We start from the raw sequence: 15,233 nt of genomic DNA on the forward strand, positions 1-15,233 counted from the left end.
GTAATAAGATTTAAAAAAGAAGTAAAGAATGAAACACTTTTGAGTTAGTTTATTATATAAAAGATGAATGAACAAGGTATAAAAGTGAATAAGGTATAATAGGTGAAATAAACAAAGTACTAGTTCTCGAACACAGAGTGATTTGACCGGCCGGCCAAGACGTGTGCTCCAAAAATGAAAAAGTGAAGTCCTCCTCTCCCTCCGTTTCCTTATCTTCTCTCTCCATGGCACATCATATAATTGGTGTGTGTGTGTGTTGGTGTGTGTGTGTTGGTGTGTGTGCGTGCTGGTGTGTGTGTGTGTTGGTGTGTGTGTGCGTGCTGGTGTGTGTGTGTGTGTCAGAGTTAAAGTGGGGGTTCTGGTCTGAAAGGGAGGGAGAGAGTCGGAGGGAGATTTATATGTGTATGTGTCTTATCGTTGGTACTTAAACTCTACCTGGCCCCGTCTTCTAATCGCGGGATAATCCTAGTCAAGTCATAATTTAGTCACTTGTGGCATTTCGTGTCAAATTAGTTGAGTTAAGGCTATATGTTCCAGAGCTGTTTAAATGTGTCTTTGTGTCTTGGGGGAAGATGAGGATATTACAGCGTGTGTGTGAGTTTTTATGGTCACTGATGGTCATCTGGCTGGGCCAGAGAGAGAGAATCTAAGGGAACAAACTAGGCTTTGCATAGTGTAATAATGGGAGAATGTCTCTGCTATAAATGTACATGATATTCATGTCATATTTCAACACCGGCCCGCAAAAGATTACATGATGATAATAAAAAAATATATATATATTTACTTTTTTCTTTTCATGTCAACGTTCACACGCACAATATACGCTTAGACATGCTCAGAAGATGTTGGTTCTCTTTGGATCCACCTACATATGTGAACAGACATTCTCAGTCATGACGTTTACCAAGTCCAGGTACAGATCCTCTCTCACTGATGAACATCTGGCAGCTGTGCTTCGCATCTCCACCTCAGACATGCAACCTGACTTTGATGGACTTGTTAAAGCTCAACAGAGACTGGATTTCTCACACTGAATGAAAAAAAAAAAAATTGAAGAACACTAAAATGTGGAAATATAACAAGTGAAATGGGACACTTGATATTATTTTTCTTTTTTTTGCACAGTTCTGAAAACATTAAATGTTTAATATAGGCATGTAAAGTAAAAAAGGCTACAAAACTGGGACACTTTCACAGTTGTGGGACACATGTTCACAGTTCAGTGACATGTCTTGTTTATTTTTGCTATAAGATGATGTGATGTCTGTGGGCGGCTACGTGGCGTAGTGGGCAAGGCGCTCGCCACGAATGCGGAGACGCTGGGCTCGCCTGTTCGAGCCCAGCGCTCCACATTGCTTTCAGTTTAGCTGGTCGTTCATACTAATACACATTGGCCGTATTAGGGGGTGGGAAACTGATGGGTGGGGATCGGGCGTTGTGGACAGCGACTCCTACAGGTCGGTTGGTGCGCCTGCGCAGTAGAATCAGGAAGTGTCGGGGGCAGCGTGAGCCTCCCACGCGTTACTCCTCGCCACTGAGAGATCGAGCTGCGCAGGTGAAAAGATGCGACTGCTGTTACCTCAAGTACCGGAGGGGACTTGTGCTATGTATGACTTAGTCCACTTTGCAGCCGGCTTGTGGGAGGCAAGAAACAGCGTTCGTGACAGGGGAGGGTTGAATTGGATGATACGAAATTGGGATGGGAGAAAATATAGAAAATGGGAGAAAAAGTGGATAAAAAAAAAAGATGATGTGATGTCTTTAGAAAGCTAAGAAAATCCTTGTTTCAATAGTATATACATACTATACTATATACATAACATATTTTCAGTTGCTCATTCGGCCCCCTGGGAAAAATAATTGCCCACCCCTGTACTAGACTATACGCTCTGCATCTTCTGGCCGTCTCAGACACGCTCCTATCCGAGCTCCGGGAGGGTCATCAAGGAGAAGCCGCCTTTTCTCAGTCCTTGCCCCACAATGGTGGAACTAACTGCTCACCACAGTTAGGACAGCCGAAACCCGTCCAATCTTTTCGCTGTTGTCTAAAGATGCACTTCTTCAACCATTATCTGAAGTGAAAAAAAGAAAAGAAAAAAATATCTAACCCTAACTAATCTTACTGTCATGCACTTGTCCTAATATACTAACCTACACTGTAGCACTCAACACTTTGATGAACATTGTTACTCAGCTGATTTGCACAGAGTTGTGCCCTTCCTGATGGCTTGTCGTACAGAACTTGTAAGTTGCTTTGGATAAAAGCGTCAGCTAAATTACTAAATGCAAATGTGGTGACTGCCAATTATCACAGATATAGCGCAGAATTTGAACAGTGCCTCAGCTTTTGGCTTAAACATTCCTGCCATCTGCAGCTTCTCACAACTAATATGTGGCCATTACCTAGGCTTCCAAATATAAACACCAGCTATTTACATTTGTACCCAAGCTGTGTAATAGCATCCTTGAGCAGTTGGCACTTTAAAACCTTGGTACCACACACACACACACACACTTACTTACACAGACATCTCAGATATCGCACCAGTGGTTCTGCGTGGTGGCCTGAGGTGGACTGTGTGTGTTTATGTTTATGTCCAGGCTGCTGTGGGAGGTGTGGGTCCCAGTGATGAGGTTGTGTGTGACGACCTGGCAACCTCGCATGGTGGGGCCCATGGTGGACTGTGTGGAGCTGTGGGCGTCGCTGCTCCCTCTGTGGCTCCTGGACCACCTGCTGGAGCAGCTCGTCTTCCCCCGACTGCAACGAGAGGCACGACTCACGCTCACACACTCACACTCACACACCCGCTCACACACTCTCACGCTCACACTCTCACACACTCACGCTTACACACACACTCACACGCACACACACACACACACGCACACACAACTAACTCCACTCATATACATCCAGAGTTCATCTGGAGCAGGGGTCAGCAACCTTTTTGACATGGAGTGCCTGTTTGAAATATAGTTGTAACTAGTGTGCCTCAACAATATTCCATGCATCGTAATTTCTTTTTCTCATAATCAGGTATTTTTAATGATAATTTTTACATTATTACATCATTATTGTTATTGTTATTATTAACAATATTATTATGATGGTTGTATCAACCCTAAATCTGAGTTGGGGGGTGGGAATGCAATGCAGACAAACAGCTGCATACAGTGCGACCATTTCACTCACATTTGCCCATTCATTTTTGGACACATCAAAATGTACGTGTGCTGTCATAGCTCCACCTACAGGCCTAATGGAGAACACCAGGATGTGAATGGAGGGTGAATGTGAGGTATATCGTGTAAATACGTTTTGATTGATCGCAAGACTACACTGTAAAAAGAAATATAATAATAAGTTACCAGAACTTAAAAAATATTGAGTTCAGTTACTGTGCATTAAGGTTTTCAGTTTTCAATCCATAATAAGTTAACAGAAAAATAAGTACACAACCACATTATTTCAACCTAATAAAACTATGTTTGTCATTGTTTTAAGAACACAAGTTGACTTGGTAATACTCACATTTTGAATTAAAAAAAAGTTAACATGTGCAATGTTCAATGAAATAGAAAAATAAATAATACAATTTGTTGATTAATCCCACTGGTCACAATGGTGACCGTAATAATGTTTTTGTTATAAGGCTCTGCAAATGTTACTGAATGATGTAGCAATTAGGGATGTCCGATATTATCGGCCGACCGATATTATCGGCCGATATCGGCAGTAAAATGTGATATCGGAAAATATCGGTATCGGTTTAAAAAAAGAAAAAAACAATAACAATATTTGTTATATATATATCCAGTGAAATTATTAGTTACCTGAAATTATTCAGTTTTTTGGGGGGGGGGGGAACCCTGCATATATCGGTATCGGTTGATATCGGTTGATATCGGTATCGGAAATTAAGAGTTGGACAATATCGGAATATCGGTATCGGTAAAAAAGCCAATATCGACCATCCCTAGTAGCAATGTATTTCCAGCTAAATTGATAAACAAATAAAGGGTCTCAATTAAATATGTGGTAGTAAAAAGAACCTGTGGGAGGAGTTCAACAAGATAAATGCGACAACAGTGCAAAATATTTCACTATAATATTTCAAAGCAAAAAAAAAAAATATATATATATTTATTTTTATTTTATTAATGCTGCCCCCTGTGCCTATGCAAATGCCCCCACGTGCCTATGCAGGCACGCGTGCCTAGGGTTGCCTACCCCTGATCTGGAGGATGAGAGACAATGACGTGTGTTTAATAACATCTCAAGTTTTCTGGTGGAGAAAGATTTAACCTTGGTTTTTCTTTCATAATTAGTATTTTATTGGATTTCCTTCAGCACAACCTGGACATATCATTTATCTCCAGTGAAACACAGATAGACAACAAAAAACAAGATAAGACGATAGAAAAACATACAGCGATCCAGAAAGACAAATAAATGTAAAAAAATCTTTTTTAATTAATATATATATATATAAATGAATAATAACAGTACCGGTACATACATTTTGAGTTTGCACCATTATCATACTATAGGATCTTATTCGTATTTGATAAGAGGTAGACCGGTTCGTTGGTCGGCTGATTAGTGGAAACAATATCTGGCATTTTGAAGTGATCCGCATCGGCCGATATCTGCACCCACATGGCTGATCAACAGATATGATCGTGTTCTCACTTGTGTCGATCCCACCAGCGCCAACAGACATCAAAACATCTAGAATAGTATGCTTCCTAAAGTTCCGTTCAGTTGACACCTGCGGGACCAGCCCATGGGTAGACATAGAATTAGACACAGTGAGAGCTCTAAAAATATATTTTCTGTACAATTATTATACTTTAAATCAGTGGTTCTCAACTGGTCTAGCCTCGGGACCCAACATTTTCCTTAGTCATTAACACATTGGGCGCCAATAACGTCCTACAACGTGTTTCAAGGTCATGCTAATTCTGCCATTCCACGGCGTACAACGTTATTGAGATCATATTTCATTTTTTATCCATGGTATTCATGATTCCCTCACCCAGCCTCGGCTGATACAGTGGGAGCCTGCACAACTCTGCAATGCTTCAATACTGCTGCCTGGTGGATGATCGGGCGAGTTACTACCGGAAATGGATCTCTGGTGATCTCCGTGCATTTGGGAAATGCGTCCGGCACTCACATATTGTTGCGGGACTCTAGACACACATCCGTGTATATGGATCGCTGCCATAACTCAATAATCTATATCAGGGGTCAGCAACCTTTTTGACATGGAGTGCCTGTTTGAAATATAGTTGTAACTAGTGTGCCTCAACAATATTCCATGCATCGTAATTTCTTTTTCTCATAATCAGGTATTTTTAATGATAATTTTTACATTATTACATCATTATTGTTATTGTTATTATTAACAATATTATTATGATGGTTGTATCAACCCTAAATCTGAGTTGGGGGGTGGGAATGCAATGCAGACAAACAGCTGCATACAGTGCGACCATTTCACTCACATTTGCCCATTCATTTTTGGACACATCAAAATGTACGTGTGCTGTCATAGCTCCACCTACAGGCCTAATGGAGAACACCAGGATGTGAATGGAGGGTGAATGTGAGGTATATCGTGTAAATACGTTTTGATTGATCGCAAGACTACACTGTAAAAAGAAATATAATAATAAGTTACCAGAACTTAAAAATATTGAGTTCAGTTACTGTGCATTAAGGTTTTCAGTTTTCAATCCATAATAAGTTAACAGAAAAATAAGTACACAACCACATTATTTCAACCTAATAAAACTATGTTTGTCATTGTTTTAAGAACACAAGTTGACTTGGTAATACTCACATTTTGAATAAAAAAAAAGTTAACATGTGCAATGTTCAATGAAATAGAAAAATAAATAATACAATTTGTTGATTAATCCCACTGGTCACAATGGTGACCGTAATAATGTTTTTGTTATAAGGCTCTGCAAATGTTACTGAATGATGTAGCAATTAGGGATGTCCGATATTATCGGCCGACCGATATTATTGGCCGATATCGGCAGTAAAATGTGATATCGGAAAATATCGGTATCGGTTTAAAAAAAGAAAAAAACAATAACAATATTTGTTATATATATATCCAGTGAAATTATTAGTTACCTGAAATTATTCAGTTTTTTGGGGGGGGGGGGGAAACCCTGCATATATCGGTATCGGTTGATATCGGTATCGGAAATTAAGAGTTGGACAATATCGGAATATCGGTATCGGTAAAAAAGCCAATATCGAGCATCCCTAGTAGCAATGTATTTCCAGCTAAATTGATAAACAAATAAAGGGTCTCAATTAAATATGTGGTAGTAAAAAGAACCTGTGGGAGGAGTTCAACAAGATAAATGCGACAACAGTGCAAAATATTTCACTATAATATTTCAAAGCAAAAAAAAAATATATATATATATATTTATTTTTATTTTTTTAATGCTGCCCCCTGTGCCTATGCAAATGCCCCCACGTGCCTATGCAGGCACGCGTGCCTAGGGTTGCCTACCCCTGATCTATATGATTTGGGCGTTTATTATTATTATACAAACCGGAAATGGATCTAGTCGATCCACGTCAAATAAGTGGGATCTTTTTCCTCCAGTCTCATCTGCGAACGGTAAGAGGACGCTGACGTCATTTTCAGCGTGATTGTTTATTATTATTAATGCAAACTGCTCTGATCAATATATCACCCATACTACATAAAGCATTTACTGACGATCACGGAATTATAAACGACCCCCCCCCCCCCGTTCATCCGCGCATGATGAGTCATAACGTTTAGGATCATGTACAGTTGAAATTTTTAATATAGTGTGTATCGGCAACAAACGGCAGTTGATAATCTATATATGCGTTTATGCCTATAACTCACGTTCTAGGAATTACTGCAGAAAATGATAAAAACATATTTATATTCTAGACGGTATTTTCGTATGAATCTATGAATGAAAAAGTATAACGTTCCTACATCCTGAACAATAGATAATCGATGTTGAATGGGCCATAGTAATGTCAATTTAGCAATACAATTTAAAAAGTTATAGCCCTGCAAAGAAGGTGAACATCTCCATAGGCTTAGAGTGGTGGCAGAGAGTGGTATGAGACGGGCAAACTCCGTGGCAGTTAATGTGTTAAGTCGCGACCCAAATCTTTGAACCACTATTATTTATTTCAAAAATGTTTTTTGCAGTAATACGCAATCTTTCATGCACTGTTAAAAACATGAAATAAACACAAAAAAGTGCAACAAAAGTGCAACTAGGGCTAAAAACCCAATGAAATACAATTATAATAAATAATATTATGCTTCTTAGCAGATTTCTTAGCTTAACATAACATACCTAAGTTTGGGGGAACTAATGGAATAACTGGGGTTGCAACAAAAGTGCAACTAGGGCTAAAAACCCAATGAAATAAAATAATAATAATAATAAATAATTATGCTTCTTAGCAGACGTCTTAGCTTACCATAACCAGTGGTGCAGTGGTGGTAGGACGGGGTAAGACGCCGTCCTAGTAGTTCGCTGAGCAGATGTGCACGCGAACACACAAAAATGCGTTCACAATTGTCACTGGACTCGTCGCGCCGTGCGCCAAGTACCCGGCCGGCACTTATCACCTAGACTTTGCATAATTATAGGATACCGATAGCATAACAACGAGAAGAGCCAAACCAAAATACAAGCCCTGTACCAATTGGTGGGGGTTTGCTTGATCTGTGGTCCCGACTGGAAGGATGAGACATTAAGTTGTGCTTCAGTCTGAAGGAAACTGTCCTTCTGTAAACTAAGTTACATTGTTAATTTAGTTTGTATTTACTTTTCTAGTTTAAGTTAATTCAATTAAAGAAATTGTAACTACAATTACATTTAAAACATTGTTATGCATAATAATCATCTGTTCTGTGCGCAAGCGAGGGAACATGTATGCGCGTGCGCGCGCGTGCACGTGGCGTCTGGGCAGTTCCCATATTACGACTGCACCACTGACCATAACAGACCTAAGTTTGGGGGAACTAATGGGATAACTGGGGTTGCAACAAAAGTGCAACTAGGGCTAAAAACACAATGAAATAAAATAATAATAATAAATAATATATCCTTCTTAGCAGACTTCTTAGCTTAACATCCCAGGGAACTAATGGGATAACTGGGGATGTTGTTTTCTCCTGAGTCTCAAAGCCTGGGGTGATGGTAGACAAAGCAATTCTGAGGTCATGCTCAATATTAGTGATGCACGATATATCGGCCGCCGATATAATATCGGCCGATATGGCAGTTTTTTTACACATCGGTATCGGTCCGATATCAAGATAGGACCGATATTAAAAAAAAGAAGAAAAAAATGTTTTTTTTTTTGTTTTTGTTTTTTTAATATATATATATTTTTTTACATGTTTTGGCCTTAAATAGTTTCAAAATATCAGTCATTTCTGAAAATAAGTTACAAAAGTAAAAAAAATTAAGCGTTTTGGAAAATAGCTCTTTATTTGATTATCATAAAAAAGTGTTTTCTATAGAGAGATATCGACATCGGTAAATATCGGTATCGGCCAGAACAGCAATATTAATATCGGTTATCGGTATCGGCCACAATTTTCACATCGGTGCATCACTACTCAATATCCAATCTGTTCCTCTGCTTTGGCTTCAGCTGGACCAGAGCTGAGAAGCCACTTTCACAAAGATAGGTAGTGCAAAAAAAATATATATATATATTTTTTTTTCACATTTTTTTTCCCCACTCAAAATGGCCCCGCGACCCACTTTTGGGTCGCGACCCACCAGTTGAGAAACACTGCTTTAATGATACCAAAAAAGAAATCACAATCTGCATTATATGTCAGCCGCCCTGCTCTCTAAATATCGGCCATTGAAAAACCCATATCGGTCGACTTCTAGTATGACATATCGCACAAAAGATTCAACCTTTTGTGTTTCCAGTAAATAATCTGCTGTCTTTTTCAAGCCTCCGCGCATGTAACCTGGAAACCACGCATGTACCCTGGAAACCACGCATGTCACCTGGAAACCACGCATGTAACCTGGAAACCACGTATCCCCTCTGATGGTTCTAAACTCTGTCCTCAACAGGTGGACAGCTGGAACCCCTTGACTGACACGGTGCCCATCCATTCCTGGCTGCACCCGTGGCTCCCTCTGCTCCAGTCCCGCCTGGAGCCTCTGTACCCGCCCATCCGCAGTAAACTAGCCAACGCCCTGCAGCGCTGGCACCCCAGCGACAACTCGGCCCGTCTCATCCTGCAGCCGTGGAAAGAGGTATTCTCCCCGGGAGCCTGGGAGGCCTTCATGTTGAAGAACATCACCCCTAAACTAGGTACGCGGTGCATTCATGTTTACGATTTGTTTGTTACGTTGGCACTGGAATCTTAATTCATCTGTTTGCTTTTTAAAAATGTTCCCCATTTTTTATTTTATTTATTTATTATTAAATAAATATTTATATTTATTTATGTCCGAATGTGATGTATATCAGAATATCACAGTACTATGTTGTGTTTACAATCATTTGAAAGTCACACACGAACACACAGACACAACACAGTCGAGGTGAGGAGGGGTCACGTCATACATTATCAGGAAATGAATCAATGCTATGCCCTAACTCAGGGGTCAGCAACCTTTACTATCAAAAGAGCCACTTTTCCCCCCTCCCACAAAATAAAATGCTCAGGGAGCCGCACAACCTATTTACCCTTAACACTTTGAGCGCCGGAGGTTAATTCCCATTTAGTCCCTTGAATGCCACCATCGGCGCCAATGTTAACGTTTATATCGCCTAATCTATGTTTTAAATTATGGCTATGTGTCTAATCTGCCCGTCGCTTATCAAAGAATCATTTTCCAGTCAATGTTGTCAAGGCAGATTGGTTTTTTATCGCTTAATTTCCGTTTGATAGCATTTTGAAAAGCACCCGTTTTCAGGTGAAAAACAACACATTCTATGATAATCGCCTTTTACTGGAATATTCCAGAACGTTGATATTTGTCGGCCTATTTATGAATCGTTTTCAAATAAACGCTAGATGATCAATAGTATACGTGCACGCACGCACGTTCGAGCCGCGCACTGATAATAGCTGCTCTCATTTCCTCATGGCTTTTACAGTGAAAACAGCTAGAGCACATATCACAAAAAAGCTTATATCTCTGTGAAAACGAGTCTGATTATCCTAACACTGATAACATAGATTCCTTACCTGACATCAGATGGTATCCAAATGGTATATTCCAATTCCTGATCACCATTAGAAAAAATCGATAAGTGTATAGATCTAACGTGTATACAGTAGGACTCATGATCCGCGCGGCTCAGAGGCTCCAGGATGAACTCTGGTAACCTCGGCTGCATCAGTGAAAAGTAAAATGTGGAGTCAGAAATCCGTTCTCCCACTTTCATTGAGTCCATTCCAAAAGGGTGATTTACCACCTGGGAGACGATGGGGGGCGCTTTTTTCAGATCTGAGCGGCGGCGGTCCCTGGATCTCCAACGGTAGGCTCGCGTGATGCAATATGATTTCAGATCGTTAATAAAAAAAAAATACGAGGGGCGTAAACCCGAGAAACGCTGTGAGTGGCATACAAAGTGTTAAAATGAAGATAACAGTGTATAACGTTTTATATATCCCCAAGCATACCCCACATTTAGCATAAAACGCCTGATAATTGCATACCCAAAGTAATTTGCGATTTATTATACTTTATACTTATAGCACACAGTTTGTTGCATTCATTTTTTTTTTTTTTTTAACCTTTATTTAACCAGGAAGTCCCATTGAGATACAAGATCTCTTTTGCAAGGGAGACATGGCCAAGATGACAGCAATAACATTTGCAAATATAAATAAAATTTGCGGTACATCACACAAGATGTACCGCATCTTGTTGCATTAATGGAATTATAAAGCAACAAAAAGAAAAATGTTGACTTTTTATTGCTGTTTTTACCTGTTATAACAAAGGAAAACCTCAAACTCTTATGAAAAGGAGAAAAAATACTGGCTGTGTAGACCTATTTTTAAATAAAACACAGAAGAGGAGACAAAACAAGGGCGGCTAGGTGGTGTAGTGGACAAGTCACTCGCCACCAGTGTGGAGACGCTAGGATTCGCGTGTTCGAATCCAGCTCTCCACATTGTTTTTCAGTTTGGCTGGTCGTCCGCAGTAATACACATTGGCCGTATTACGGGGAGGGAAAACTGAAGGGTGGGGATCGAACGTTGTGAACAAGCGACTCCTACAAGTCGGTTGGTGCGCCTGCGCAGTAAAATCAGGAAGTGTCGGGGGCAGCGTGAGCCTCCCACGCGTTACTCCTCGACACTGAGAGACCGAGCTGCGCAGGTGAAAAGATGCGACTGCTGTTACCTCAAGTACCGGAGGGGACTTGTGCTATGTATGACTTAGTCCACATTGCAGCCGGCTTGTGGGAGGCAAGAAACAGCGTTCGTGACAGGGGAGGGTTGAATTGGATGATACCGACTTTGAAATAAAACCCTGAACTATTCAGGTATATTTGAGTCCTTTCCTTATTTGTGGAACATTTATAAAATAAAAAGTAGTCCACTTTGAAAAAAGACTACCATGTGTAGACCTACTTTGAAATAAAACACAGAAAAGGAGAAAAACACTGGCATATGTAGACCTACTTTGAAATAAAACCCTGAACTATGCAGCTCTATTTGAGTCCTTCCCTTATTTGTGGAAAATATCTAAAATAAAAAGTAAATTTTTCATTGTTCGCAAATTTCTCACCACATATCAGGCATACAGGTACTGTAAGCCTGCATCATTAGTCGTGAAAGCAAATTAATCTGTCCACGCTGAATTAAACCCTCTATTTTCCTCAGACTTTCCTTTTTTTGGATTTATCCATGGTTAGTTTACTGGGGGGTCGGAAACTCAAGATTAGCCACTTGCAGAAGGCAGGGAAAGGCGCGGGGTGTGATGTACTGTAGGCTATAGTTTGGTTGATGAAATATGTTTGTTGACTAAATATTTTAGTTGATGAAATATTTTTTCATTTCAGTGTCACAGTATGACATCGATCTCCAAAATGAGAGAAAAAAAAATTGGGCCAGGGAGCCACACCTGATTGGCTAAAGAGCCCATGCGGCTCCGGAGCCGCAGGTTGCCGACCCCTGCCCTAACTGCAGTAAAGATAAGATAAGATAAGATATTCCTTTATTGATCCCCTTGGGGAAATTCAGGCATCATAGCAGCATGGGGGGGAGGGGGGAGGGGTACAGGTAGTAAAACAACACAGTATACAGGTAGTAAAAGACAACACAGGCAGTGTAAACAATTTGATCAATATGGTCAATATAATTTACTATCTGACTAGCTGAGGAATATTCACATTATTCACAGTGTCACATGAGGTGCAGTATGCAAGAGGTAGTGTTATAATAATTTACTATCTACTGAGTATACATTAATCAAAGTACCAGGGTAGTCTACTTTGTCCCCCTTGGGTTCCTATAAGTCCCAGGTCAATGTCTGGTAGCAGTCGCTGTCGCTGCCCCCTGTTGTGGGGCCTGGAGGCTGCTAGTCGCTGCCCACTGTTGTGGAGCCTGATGGCCGCTGGTATGAAGGACTGTCCGAGGCGGTTAGTTGAGTGTCGGGGGGGGATGAGTAAACCGCTTAGATCTAATGCAAAAGAAGTTGCTTGTGACATTTGTGATCAATTCGTCCACACTAAATGCGGAAATGTGTCGGACAGTACTTATAATAAGGCCGTCAAACTACAACTTAACACATTCCCTGCCACGCTTATATCTATCAATGTTTGATCACTGCCACCAGTCTAAGCCTATGGAGATGTTTACCTTCTTTGCAGGGCTATAACTTTTTAAATTGTATTGCTAAATTGACATTACTATGGCCCATTCAACATCGATTATCTATCGTTCAGGATGTGGAAACGTTTAACTTTTTCATTCATAGGTTCATACGAAAATACCGTCTAGAATATAAATATGTTTTTATCGTTTTCTGCAGTAATTCCTAGAACGTGAGATATAGGCGTAAACGCATATATAGATTATCAAATGCCGTTTGTTGGCAATACACGCTATATTAAAATGTTCAACTGTACATGATCCTAAACGTTATGACTGATCATGCACGGGTGAACGGGGGGGGGGGGGGGGGGGTCGTTTATAATTCTGTGATCGTCGGTAAATGCTTTATGTAGTATGGGTGATATATTGATCGGAGCAGTTTGCATGGATAATAATAAACAAAGTGCTGAAAATGACGTCAGTGTCCTCTTACTGTTGGCCGGTGAGACTGGAGCAAAAAGATCCCACTTATTTGACAGCGATCAAGTTGATCCATTTCCGGTTTGTATAATAATAATAACAGCCCAAATCATGTTGATTATTGAGTTATGGCAGCGATCCATATACATGGTGTGTGTCTTGAGTCCCACGACAATATGCGAGTGCCGGACGCATTTCCAAGACGCACCGAGATTGACTCGTCTATTTCCGGTTTGGCAACTCGCCGATCATCCACCAGGGTGCAGTATTGACGCGTTGCAGAGTTGTGCATGCTCCCACTGCATCAGACGAGGCTCCGTGAGGGAATTATGAATAACATGGTGAAAAAATGAAATATGATCTCAATAGCGTTGTACGCCGTGGTTTAGCAGAATTCGCATGAACTTGAAACACGTCGTACAACGGTATTGGCGCAGAATGTGTTAATGTTCCTCTTGTCTGTAATATTTGTTGCCTACATGCAGTGCCAAATATAGGACTAATTGATGATAGTATAACAACGAATGATGAGGCAACTTTTAATGGAAATTAATCTGTGTTAGGTTCTTGGGATGAAGACACTTATTTATCTTTATTTAATAAACGAGGGCTACACTTTATTCATATTAACACTAGGAGTCTGTTACCAAAAGTGGATGAAATAAGGCAGCTATCTCTTTGTTTGAAAGCTGCCGTCATTGCTATTTCCGAGACATGGCTTGATTGCACTATTAATGACTCAGAAATTGAATTACCAGGATATTAAGTATACCGAAATGACCACAATAGAAATGGGGGAGGGTGCTGTGTATATATCAGAGGAGATCTAGCATTCAATCTGCGTGCCGACCTTCAGGTGGAGGGTTTGGAAACAGTATGGGTCGAACTGCTGCTCCTCATGACAAAACCCATTATTGTCTGTGTATGTTACAGACCCCCTAAGCAAAATAATTTTTATGAATTGCTAGACACAGCCTGTAATAAGAGCAACATGTTTATGGAGAAAGAATGTTTAATCCTGGGAGATTTGAACTCCAATGTATTTTATGTCCCCCCGCAAAAACGGACTAGTGAAATCACTGGTTAACTTTTGTGAAGTGTTTGGTCTAAAGCAGTTAATAAAGGAGCCAACTAGAGCAGGGGTCTCAAACTTGCGGCCCGCGGGCCAATTGCGGCCCGCTGGATGATATTTTGCGGCCCCCTACTTGACATCAAAGTTAAAAGAAATAATCTTTAATTTTGTTTTATGTTGTGGGACTTGTACAGCACTTTGTTCAACTTTGTCAGTGTTGTAAAGTTTAAACCTTTTTAAATCTTAGACAAACAAAACACTTTGCTTTCATGAAATATTGTAAGCCGTCATTTGAGGCTTTATAAAAGCAGCACAATGAACACAAATCTGTCAGTGCAGAGTCCGACCTCATCTTAAATAACAAACAGCATTGCTTGTTGTAGTTAACAAAGAGAGGCAGAGTTGATTTTGCACACAAAATCAAGCAATCAAGCCCACTGACACACACTGCATCAGTGCAGCCAATCAGACACACCTGCTGGCGAAGCTGCCGGCGATGACAGCGGAGCGACAGAACAGAACTGTGTCTGCATTTGATCTCGTCTTGTCGATGGTGTAAAATGAATTAGGTATATTGTTAGTAAGTTAGCCATGTAATAAGCGGGATAATGTATAGCTATACTCGGTCATTGTCGCAAAATAATTGACCTTCACTACATTTAAACAACACCTCGGCGAGGCGCCTCGGTGTTCTAAACTCCGTGTCGTTCAATTATTTTGCGACTATGACCTCGTAGCTATACATTATCCCTTACATATTTTCAGCATTACGTTTGTTTACCAATGATTTTAACTGTTATTAGTGGGGTGCGGCTGGGTGGCGCAGCAGAGATTGCGCT

At 40.4% G+C, this 15,233-nt stretch overlaps 1 protein-coding gene across 1 annotated transcript in view; it reads left to right on the forward strand.

Annotated features, from left to right (window-relative positions):
- LOC311236152 (tuftelin-interacting protein 11-like) overlaps positions 1 to 15,233 on the forward strand; it is a 74,211-nt gene that overhangs the window by 52,532 nt on the left and 6,446 nt on the right. The window contains exons 11-12 of the mRNA XM_084323776.1: positions 2,605 to 2,773; positions 9,136 to 9,379. Of these exons, the coding sequence (XP_084179902.1) occupies positions 2,605 to 2,773; positions 9,136 to 9,379 (413 nt within the window). The remainder of the gene's footprint in view (positions 1 to 2,604; positions 2,774 to 9,135; positions 9,380 to 15,233) is intronic.

The sequence above is a fragment of the Notolepis coatsorum genome (genome assembly GCF_963971535.1).
Source record: "Notolepis coatsorum genome assembly, chromosome: 10".
Lineage (NCBI taxonomy): Eukaryota > Metazoa > Chordata > Actinopteri > Aulopiformes > Paralepididae > Notolepis > Notolepis coatsorum.